Genomic DNA, 12,139 nt, shown 5'->3' on the forward strand with positions numbered 1-12,139 from the left:
GGTAGTATACCAAAACCCAGCAAAGGGTAATTTATTAAAGATTAGTTGCAGGGTGAAATCTGAAACCATATCAATGATCGTACTTTATTACATTAAAATCCGTTGATCCATCTTACACTGTGAATAGATCTTTATTTCCCCTGCATGATTTTGTAACATCATGTATTAGTCATCTAGAAAATACTGGTTCAGAAAATACAAAGTATACAATATCCAAAAAACTACATTTATGAATATCAATATATCATCAATGATCTCATCAGAAGAGTCTTTAATTATTAGAAAGCTGTTTAAGCCCACAGTTAGCAAATAAAAGGTTTCTGAAGTTCTAACTTGCATTTGGAAGTTTGAACTTTATCATTGGCGACAAACGCTGTTTTTTCCCTTGACGTGACAGGCTCACTTTGTTCTTTTTCAAAAAATTATCTGCCAGATACTCAAGTCTGAATAACCACAGTGTGGTCACTGCCAAGTTAAAAATGACGTTCCATGAACAAAGTGGCTAATTCAGCTTACAGCTCCAGCAATTACACAAGCGATTTTCCTTGAGAAACCTGTCCTACTTTAGTAAGCCGCGGAAGTGCTGTGTGTGTGCTTTTCATTTTGTCACACATAATATTAAAAAGGTGCATTCTCAAGGGTTGAAACATAATAAAATTAATAACTTGTACTATTTCATCAAAACATTTTAAAGTAAAACTGGGATTTTATTTTATTTTTTACTGTGAGTATACAGTAAGAATATAATAACAACTAGTACATTTTGGTGTTACTACCTTGATTTGTGTTGAGAGGCCACCAATCTTTTGCACCATCAGTGCAACATAATTGTTCCAGGATAAACCTGGATTGGAAAAGTTGTTCCATACCGAAATAGCTCAGTGCCACTTGTGTTTGTTGCCAAGCATTCATCTGTAATATCTTCTTTGATGATCTGATGATTCTGATACCAGGTGAATACAAACCAAAGAGCGGGTCCAGCCATGACTGTAGAGTGCTCCATTTGTAAGGCAGAAGTACAATTCTGTGGGCAAGATTTTCACTCATCTTTGTGTTTGCAGCTAAATCTTTATTTCAGCAAGGTACTGTATCATTGGAAGGAGGTTGTGCGATGATTTCTTTTACTGACTTTTCCAGCAGACAGGCAGCAGAGTCAGCTCTACAAGGCTTTATTTTTGTCTTACCTATTGAGTGGCTTCTCCAGTCAATGCAATATGGTAACTCACTCTGTCAGATACTTCTCTTTTTCATTTCTACTCTGAAAAGCTGTACCTAACAATCTTGACCTTTTAAAAAGTTCGCCATATCTACATTAAAAAACTCAATGTCTTATTCTTTAAATTTTGACTGATTGGGCTCAAAATGACATCTTAACTGGCATAATATTATTTTTAAATGTTCTGTTGTAAAGACAGCAAAGTACATTATCTATAATGCTGAAGGAAAGATGGATTCTACTAATCTGTCTTCTAACTCATTGATCTGTTCTTCTGCCTCATTTAGTCTATTCTTAGTTCCTTTTAATGTCTTATTCATTTCAGTGATTTTATTCTTCAGCTCTGCTTGGATATTCTTTGTTTTCCAACTCTTTGCTAAAAACTTCGCTCTGTGCATCTATACTCTTCTTGATTTTTCTTAACATCTTGACCTCCATTACTTTAAACTTTCTCAGATAAATTGCCTATTTGATCACTTATTTCTTCTTCTGGGATCTTGTGCCTTGGCCTGAGAGATAGTCCTCTGCTGCCTCATATTGTCTATCTTTCTATTTGTATTTTTAGGTAGGTTAGTTACGTTTCTTGACCTTGGAGAAGTGGCCCTCTGTGGGAGATGTCCTGTGCGTCCCCAGCAGCACACTCCTCTCTTGTCACCCAAGGGCCAGGGTCCAGCTGGTGCCAGTATAGAGTCTGGCCTGTGTTTGTGGCTTCCTTCCACAGGATTTGGTACTGTTGTTTTCTTATTTCTGATATCTGATCCCTGGTGGATGAGGCTTGGCTAAAAGCTTATGCAGGGTTCCTGACAGGAGAAGCCAGTGCCTGCCCACTGCTGGGTGAAGCTTGGTCCTGGACCTCTGGTGGGTAGGGCCATGTCTAGAGGCATTTGTGGCTTAGGAAGTTTGCTGATGGGTGGGACTCTGTTCCCACCCAGTATGTTGTTTGGCCTGAGGCTTCCCTACAGGCTGTTGGGTGGGGCAAGGTCTTGGTGCTAATGATCCAATCAATATGTCAGCCTCCAGGAAAGCTCATGTAGATGAACACTCCTGGAATGTATGTCACCAGCTTTTATGTCCCCTGGGTGAGCCATAGCTGTCCCCTATGTCTCCAAGAGACCTTCCAAAATCAGCAGGTAAGCTTGGCCTAGATTTTATGAAATCACTGCCTCTATCCTTGGACCTGGTGCAGGCAAGATTCTGTGTACGTTTCCCAAGAGAATGAAGTCTGTTTTCCCCAGCCCCGTGGGTCTTCTTGAGCCAAGCCCTGCTGGCCTTCAAAACCCTATGACCTGGGGTCTCCTTCTCCCAATGCCAGAACCCCGGGCTAGGGAGCCCCTGTGTGGGGCCCAGAACTCTCACTCTTGTGGGTGGCCCTCTGCAACACAATTATTCCTCAGCTAATGGGTCGCCCACCCAGGAGGGTATGGGGCTTGATTATATCATAAGCACATCTCTCCTACCTGCTGTGGTTCCCTCTTTATGTTTCCAGTTGAAGAAGATCTTTTTGCTAGGTTCCAGTCTTTTTTTGATGGTTAGCAGTCAGTTGTGGTTTCATTGTAGTCACAAGGAGAGGGAGCGCATGACCCTACCACTCCGCCATCTTGACTGGAAGTCCTCCAAATGTATTTATTTCTTATTGTTTTTCCACTTAGGCACAAGAACAGCTTCAGGGGTTTAAAAGAATGATTTATTGGATGATGATAACGTTACAGAGATGATAGCAGGTATCTGAAAACTAACTAGTAAGAGCACAGTGGAAGCACTGCAGTAATACTGAATTTCTGTGAACAGCACACTTACATCATAAACCTACTACTACCTTAAAAAATCTAGAAAACCCAGGGAGATAGAAGTATACATCCATTAACTGTCAAAGTAATGATGTCGTACATCCTCTACTGTACACAAGTGAAAGAATAAATGAAAAAGGCAAATTACAACTTAGACTAATTGTTTTGACTTCAAGGACCTCCTTGAAAGGGTCTTGGGGAATCCGTGGGCTCCCAGACCACATTTTGAAACTGCTGCTGTATGTTATGTCATTTTGTAAGTGCCCCGATTTTTTTCACTGTCACATGACTGTAATAAAATCTTTGTACATAGGTTTTTTTCCCCCTCTCTGTTACTGTTATTTTCATATGATAGATTACCAAAAATAATATCACTGAGACAAATTCAAAATGTGGTGTAGGACATCGAATAAGACAGTTGTCCTAGTCTCTTAAAAAGTCAATATAATGGGGGAAAAGGCAGGAGAAAGGTTGTAGAATGAGAGACTAGAGAAACGTAACAGCCAAAAACAGTGTGTGGATTTTTACAGGATACTGGTTTGAAAAGAAAAAAAAGACATTTTTGAACAATAGGTAATATTTGAATATAGGACAGATATTAGGTGATATTATGGAATTACAGTTAATAGTTCTTATGTGTGATAATAGTATTTTAGTTATTTTATTTAGAAACATTCTTATTTTTAGAATTTGTATGCCCAAATATTCGGGGTAAAATTTCATAATATCTGCAACTTACTTTCAAATGTTTCATCAAAAAAACTCTACAAATCTATTTATCAACATGCATATACAAAAATAGAGGGATTGAAGGTAAAGAAAGCAAAGATTGCCCAGTGTTAACAGTTGCAAATCTAGGTGGTGGGGATACAGGTGATTCTTGAACGATTCAACCTTGCAATTTATTTGACATTTTTCATAGTAAAAAGTTGGTTAATAAATGAAGTCACTGGATCAAATGTTGTTAATATTATTGCTTCATTTCTAAATTATTATCTAAAAGAATATGGCATGATTTTAAAGCTTACATGAGGCAGTTTTAAATACATTTACTGTGAAGTGTGTAGCTTAGCAAGTGATGAACTCCACAGCTCTTCAGATGGAAATTTTCGTCTTCTCTTCCTACATACTGAGTGGTGTGACCTCAGACAAACTCTCAAGATCCTACTTGTCTTAGCTGTAAAATGGGTGGCAACAACAATGTCTATTTGATAAGACTGTTTAAAAATAAAATGTACATTATCTATAAAACCCTTATCCCAATGCCTGGCAAACAGAAAGCACTCAAATGTCTGTTCCAAGTCCCTACTTCATTCAGTTAGAAAATCCAATGGAAAATCTCCACACATTAAATCATCCCTATTTTATTGCATTCAAGAGCATTTGTAACTTCAGATCTATTGCAAGTCTATAGTGAACAAAAATATTTTAATAATCTGTAAGAATTGCTTTTAATTAGCATGCAAAATTGTAATTTTTTTACATAAGTGAAAATACTCTTCTCTACTGTTTAAACATTTTATGAAAGTTCATCCTTGCAATTATTTTGCCTTTAGTTTTCTAAATTATAGACAGTTTCATCTTGAGTTATCACATGTGCAAACTAGTGAAGCCTAAAATAATGTCTTTTGATGTATTTGGAAAAATTCAACCAACGTATTTCATGGGTAGAATTTGAAATTATGGATATCATTAGCTTGTTTTGTTCTTGCTGTTCAAGCTATCAGTAGACCGATAATTCTCAGAAATTATGTGAGAGAACTTATCTAGGGTTTGGAGAAACAGAGATCTTGGGATTTTAAAGATGGCTACAAAAGTGTTTTCAGTGTAGTTTAGGAAAGTGAAGACACTTATTTTTCTGTAAATTGATTTCCGTTTTGTTAGATCTAGAAGTGCTTAAATTGTTGTTAATTCTTTTAGTGTTTCTTCTTTAAAATCATCCTTAATTTGTATTAGTAAAAATGCTGCTGAATATTTTGAGGCATTTAAAATTGGAAAAGATCATTTATATATATATGTATATATATATATACACACACATATATATATGAATATTATTGTAATATACAATAATATACTAGAAAGCAGGAAATCTTGCTGTTTGTATTTTCAGCAACATGGGTGAACCTGGAGGGCATTATGCTAAGTGAAATAAGCCAGACAGAGAAAGACAAATAATTGCATGGCATCACTTACGTGTGGAATCTAAATAAAAAGCTAAACTTGTAGAAACAGTAGAAAAGTGTTTGCCAGGGGCTGGGGAGTAGGGGAAATAGGTTACAAATTTTCAGCTATTAGATGAGTAAGGTCTGAAGATCTAACGTAAACATGGTGACTATAGTTGATAACACTGTATTGTGTAATTGAAATTTGCTCAGAGAGTAGAACTTTAATGTCTCGAACATACACAAGAATAAATATGTGAAGTGATTGATGTGTTAATTAACTAGATTAACTGGATGGGAGGAATCTTTTCACAATGTACCTTTTAAATGTGTTACAGTTTTGTCAGTTATACCCCAATAAAGTTGAAAAAATAAAAAATAATTAAAATTGTTAAAGATAGTTTTGTAAAATGCCCTCCTAAAACTTAATGCTTTTGCTTTCATCTAGTGTGTTTCATTTAGTGTGTTATATAGTCAAGTCAATATAAATTTTTTCCAATGGATAAAAATGCTCATGAAAAATGCAAGTATTGTAGAATGGCTTGACATAGACTTAGCATAGCAGGGCTGTCTAAAGAAGGAGCCAATTATAATAGAATGAGAAAAACTCAGTTCTAGTTTGTTTTCCATAAATGCCCACTGGGATAGAAACATTCTAATTATTCTTACATCTCAGGAGAAACTGAAATATAGCTCATTAAAGAACAAGGAAGGGCTAGATTTGTCAACCTGCGTAACTCATGGGAACCACTTCCTCTAGCTTCCCGTCTCTTCCTGTGATATTCCATCCAGCTGCTGAAATTGACTGCCTTCTGGAAATGAAAGCCCACATGGCTCAGACCACAGCAGTAAATCTGGTAGAACAGATGGTCCTGGGTGAATTGTTTACACCTCTGCATAAAACCTGAGGATTTTACCAATAGGCTTTACACCAAGTAATGGGAATCAGAGTGACAAATTAACAGTTAAACTTTCATGCTTATATCCAAGCCATATGTTATGGCTTCTTTCATTGTATCATTCTAATCAAGCCAGAACTATTCTGTAAGTCACGTATCGTACATACAGATGTATGCACACTCCTTTACAGTCCTTGAGCATTGAGATAAGATTAAATGAGAATTTCGTTCCACATCCCAGTTAGAGTTTCCATTGGAGTGGAGTTTCAAGAATTATATGTTGATGAGCGTTTTTTCTCTTTTAAAGACATTACCATTATCCATATAAAGTAAGTTTTGTTGGTTTGTATATTCAACATCATTCACTATTTCCATTTGCTGGTCAGTGAGGGAAAATAAGAGGACGAGAAGACAGTGTTCAGTGTCTATGTTGAGCCTGGCTCTTTTCTCCATTCTGTCTGATCTGATTCCTGTGACTATCCTGGGAAGCATTTGTATGTCCATACTTATGTAACTTTATTCAACACGTGCTCTTGAGTTGTCATTAGTTAACCACTGAAAAGGCAGAGGTTGAACAAGACAGATACAGTTCTTATTTTTGTGGAGTTTGATTTTAGCAGTGAAGATTCCCAGTAACAAATATCTGATTAATTATCTAATTACAGTTGCAGGAAGGGATCAAAGAGGTCATAATAGGAGGACCTGGCCTAGCTGGAGAGAGGCTGGGAGAGTAGGCAGCTCCCAGTGTTGTTGAATGAATGCTTGCAGGGTTGAACGTGTCATCAGTCCAGCTGTGTCCTAAAGAATGGGTAGCAGTTGGCTTGTAGAAAGGAGTGTGTATGTGTAGGAACTAAAGAGGGTGAAGGCATCTGGTGACAGCTGGCTGACAAGGTAAAGAGTGGTTTTCTCCCTGGTATAGCCAAGGCATCTGAGGCCAGACAGGAAATAATACTTGAACTTGGTTCTGTCCAACCTCCAATTCTTTTTAGTACAACATGCCTTTTCCTATTGGTCCTCAAATTATGCTGAAGTTATTGCTTTGATCTTCATCTGCAGATTCTTTGTCATGAAATGCGTTTGCATTTTCAGATACATTGCTGCTTTATCTATGAAAGTGAGTTGCTGTGTACACCTTCAGCATCATCTCGGTTTTGTTTTTCAGCGTTCCAACATTCCAGAGCCTTCCTGAAGAGATCCTCAGTAAGCTTGCTGACGTCCTTGAAGAGGTAATTGTTTTTAGCCCTTGAACTTTTTGAGATGGGACTTAGCCAATCATAGCTGTGTAATGACAAGTCACAAACTGCAGAGAAACCTTTTAAATTTTTTTAAGCTTTGGGATGAGCTGTATGTTTGGCTTCAAATAAAAAGTAGCTCAGTACCTCCAACATTTATACACAGTTAAAAATGTGCAAATCAACTTATGTTTAGAGGAAGGAAAACTTTTCACTGTGGCAAACATCTTGTTACTCGGACTTCCAAGAATGGGAAATGGCATATTTCTCTCATTTCAGTCAAAGTAAAGCAAAATTATAGTAATTGCCAGTATGAAGCTTCAGATGAACAAACTTACAACAGAATTAGCAGTTGGATACGTATTTTATTAGCACATCAGTGTATTTTACATACATAATTGTATGGCTGACTGAAAGTGTCACCATTACTTCTTTGTCTCTGGATGTATAAAGCACAGAAAATATGTATGTGTGTATATATATTTTATTGAAGTGTAGTCAGTTTACAATGTTGTGTCAATTTTGGTGTATAGCATAGTGTTTCAGTCATACATAACACATACATATATTTCTTTTCATATTCTTTTCAATTATATGTTACTACAAGATATTGAATATAGTTCCCTGTGCTATACAGTAGAAACTTATTTATCTATTTTATATGCAGTAGTTAGTATCTGCAAATCTCGAACTCCCAGTTTATCCCTTCCTACCCTTTTCCCCCCCTGGAGCACAGGGAATATTGAAGCAGGAGACAGGAGGTTTACACAAGCAGTATGTTGAGTGAACACAAGAGGATGGGGTCTCTGGTGCCTCTCAAGACAGGGAAGGCAGGGTATGTGGGCACACATGCAGGCAGGGAGGTAGTTGGGGTGGTTGGCACTTCGGAAAACCTGTTCTGATACCTTATGTCTTCTCAGTGATCTAGGAAACAGGGTCAACTGAGAACGAGGATGGGGTAGAGGTTTGGAGACGGGGAGAATGTATGAGAACAATGGAGGAGTGAACGGACTAGGAAAACAGTGTGGTGGCCGGGCATCATTCAAGCCCTGTTTGATGTTAACAATCTCAAATCTCAAACAGGCAAAAAGCGTATATTCAAGATATATAATAGGAAAGAGAAATCAAACTGAACTTTGCTGGGACAAAACATAGGTGGATTTTTAAGCACTGTAGTGAGCTAGTGGAGAAGTACTCCAGGAAGGGCACCCTGGGTAGGGAGGAGGTTGGTCGATGTGATGAGGTCCCTTCTGGAAGCTGGGCTCCTGTCCCTCCCACAGAGACTGGGCGATAGAGGCACTACCTTCTACCATTATGTTTCTAAGGAATGGCTCCTGGGTCCTTGAGAAGGTCATTCCTGAGCTATAAAACAGGTAATAGCCTGGAAGAAGATTTGCATCTCAAACTGGCATATGAAGAATTTACAGTTGAAACAAGTTTGTACTCTATAGCACAGGGAGCTATATTTAATATCGTGTAGTAACCTGTAACAGAAAAGACTATGAAAAGGAATATGTATATGTATGACTGAAACATTATGCTGTACACTAGAAACTGACACACTGTAACTGACAATACTTCAATTAAAAAATTTTACAGTTGAAAACTTTCTAAAGTAAATGCTCCAAGAAAAGGGAGATCAGGAGCCCAGAGTACCAGAGAGAAGCCTGTTTAAAGTTTACTCAAAATGAGGAAAATATTAAGTGTGTCTTGGTCACAAGCCCTTTTGGTTGTGTGTGTCTGTGTGTGTGTGTGTGTGTGTGTGTGTGTGTGTGTTTCAGCCCCATTTGTTTGCCTAGATTTAAGGTCCAAGTAGACAGAGAATGGGATTTAACCAGGATTGGTATTTTGCCAAGAAAGGATGAGTGGTTGAAAGAGGGACTAAGGAGTTGAGGATGCATGTGAAGGAGAGATTATAGTGATTGACCCTGGAATTTGGAAGACTGGGCAAGGAGGAGAGGAGTGCTGGAAGGAGCAAGGGTCAGTGAGCGATTGTAGAATCGATGGATTTTAGTCTCATGTGGTTGAAGAATTTTTTGGAGTTGTGCTATTAAAGGGATGAACTGGAAAGATTCTACAAACTAACCAGTAATTCTGTGATCCACAGAACTTCGAAGGTCTGTGCTCTCAAATTCTTAGTTTGAGTCTTATCAAAGTGAGCTTTCCTACGATTTATTGATCTCCATCTTATATGTGAACACAGAGTAAAGCAGAAGTCACGTTTGATCCCTGTGTTCAAGTATTAAAAATTCATGAGAAAAAATACTGGCTGTGTTTCTCCCTGAATGTGCCAACCTCTGTAATGGAAAACTGCGTTTCCCAGTTACTTTGTTTTTTGCTGTCGTGGTTGAATACACTGAAGAACTCTCTGACCTTTTTTCTTTTCTTTTCTTTTTTTTTTTTTAAACAAAATGAACTAAAGTACAAACTTACTGGTCCCCAATCAAGCCCCTCCAAAAAAAGTAAAAAATAAAACTCCATGAAATCCTTTAATCATTTTCTTTCTTCTCTGCAGCTGTGGAAGCATTTGCTGTGTTTTGCGAAACAATAGCCACAGCTCTATAAATAATTCTGACCAAAGAAATATTTTTGTATTTTATGTCAGATTTTCTAATCAGAAGATGCCTTAATTTATGTTGTACGAGCCACAGTACTGTCTACACCAATGCTGCATGAAAATAGAAACAGATGATTAAGTGCCCACACATTTGTTTTGAAGACACACAAACGAAGTAAAAAGACAAAATATGAAGTAGACATATGAATATACTACCCAGTGCATGAAAGTGTTCAACTCAAGTTGAATAAGCAGGCACAATGAGAAATTAGATTAAATTATGTAGCAGATAGAGTGAAGCCAATTTGGAGAAACAAAGGCAAAACCAATGTCATGTAACATTAAAGGGAAATGGCCTTGCATAATAATTGAGCTGTCTTTCTCCCTATAAACATCCACAAGAAAATGAAAGAATCCAAGATTATTTTGAAAAGAAAGCAGTATAATCATTTTATTTAACAAAGAAATTTGCAGCCTTGATTTGTTTAACAAATATTTATGAAACACCTGCCATGCTCCAGGAGTTGTTCCAAATTCAGGGGATTCAGGGCCCTGTTCTCCCAAAGCGTGTGTTCCAGCAGAGGGTACAGATGAGAAGTAAGTACGGAACATAGCATCAATGGAGAAGTATTGGGTTACTAAGGGAAGACTTCTCTGGGGACGTGGCATTTAAGCTGAGATCTGAATGCAGATGCCAATGTGATGCCACATGTACGGGGCAGAGGGAAGAGCATAAGGTCCAAAAGTAGGAATGAGTTTGCTGTCCTTCAAGAGAATTAAAAAAGGGTTTATAGTGGAGTGAGTGCAGACTCATGATGCCGGTAGTGATCAGGAGTTTGGTTTTTGTTCTAAGTCCAAGTCCAGTGGGAAGATTTGGAGGGTTCTAAGTTGTAAAGTGACATGGTCTGAGTTACATTTTAATGATACCTCTCTGGCTAGTGTGAGAAGAATGGATTATAGAGGGACAGACCAATTACTTAGACCAAATATCCCAGGTGAGGGTAGATGTTTGTGTGGCGATTTACTTTCTCATTGACTGTTTCATTCCTTATGTTCATTATGAAACAGCACTTCCAGAATAAGGGATAAAATTAAAGACAAAGGACAGAGGAGGCAAAGACTGAGGGGATAAAAAAAGTGTAACCAGATAGAAAGAGGAACAAACATAATGTTACTGGTAAAGTGATTTAGGAGGGTGCATGTGACTGGAGGACGAATCTATGACACTTGGGGCATCCTATTCTAGACCAGAAAAAGAATCCATTATATGAGTTATTTCTGCCGTTGCCCACCCCCGCCCCACTCACCCTCTTCCATAACTTCTAGTGTGAATGTATCTGTTCCTCCTTATGAGATGATAAAACAGAAACAACTCTCCTCATTCTTAGTGTAACAATTTAGCGCTGTTTTCTTTCTTTCCTTTATATCACGTAGTAGGAATATTTCTTTCGTATATTGAATCTCTCATGGCTTTTCCAGGAGCATATGAAAGTTTTCTCTAGTTCCTTTAAAACATTGTGTTTACACATGGATAATATGGAAGTTCTTGGAAAAGGGCTCAACCAGATCAACAACAATAACCCCAACATTTTCCTAAATTGTGTTTTGCAAGACAAATTGAATTCATTAATGGATTTTCTAATTATTCACCTTTGTTGTCACTAAGGTGTGTTCTTAGCTCATATCCCACTCGAACTGAGTCCTAATAAATATCAGAGATCATTTTCAGAGCTTCAGATTTGGTTTACTAGAGAAGCCATTTTATAGTTTGTGAAATAAGTTATAAGAGAATTTTTTAGGCACATGTAGGAAATAACAAGATCTGACTTTATAAACTGGTTTCATTAACTTCTATACTATCCTGTATTAATACAGTGAAAACTATATTAAATGAATTAGTCAAGTATTGGAATCTATTCTGAAATCCTAGGAAGTATTTGTGAGTAAGTGAAAAGAGCTGTGAAATTATAAATGGAATCTAATCTCTTTTTTCTTACTATAGCAACCTAACACGTTTTCCTTCTTCCTTTATGTACACATAATTAATCTCTATAGATGAGTCACATTTTTTTTCAGATGGATGAAACAACTGTAGATAATCTCCAGCTGAGAAATAGTTCCATTCAATGATTATGTACCCAAACACAACGGAGAAAAGTCACTGTCAATGTCTAATATATACCCACACATATTAGGACTACAGTGACATCTTTTTTTAAAAATGACAAAAACACTTTCTTATAGAGAAGAGGAGCAGAGGTTAGCCTAGTATGTCACAAAGAA

At 37.4% G+C, this 12,139-nt stretch overlaps 1 protein-coding gene across 3 annotated transcripts in view; it reads left to right on the forward strand.

Annotated features, from left to right (window-relative positions):
• Positions 1–12,139, forward strand: part of PRKG1 (protein kinase cGMP-dependent 1) — a 1,107,715-nt gene that overhangs the window by 797,521 nt on the left and 298,055 nt on the right. For all 3 annotated transcript variants that reach the window (XM_074374026.1, XM_045507363.2, XM_074374027.1), the window contains one exon: positions 7,230–7,293. In XM_074374026.1, the coding sequence (XP_074230127.1) occupies positions 7,230–7,293 (64 nt within the window). The remainder of the gene's footprint in view (positions 1–7,229; positions 7,294–12,139) is intronic.

This window comes from Camelus bactrianus, chromosome 11 (genome assembly GCF_048773025.1).
Source record: "Camelus bactrianus isolate YW-2024 breed Bactrian camel chromosome 11, ASM4877302v1, whole genome shotgun sequence".
NCBI lineage: Eukaryota > Metazoa > Chordata > Mammalia > Artiodactyla > Camelidae > Camelus > Camelus bactrianus.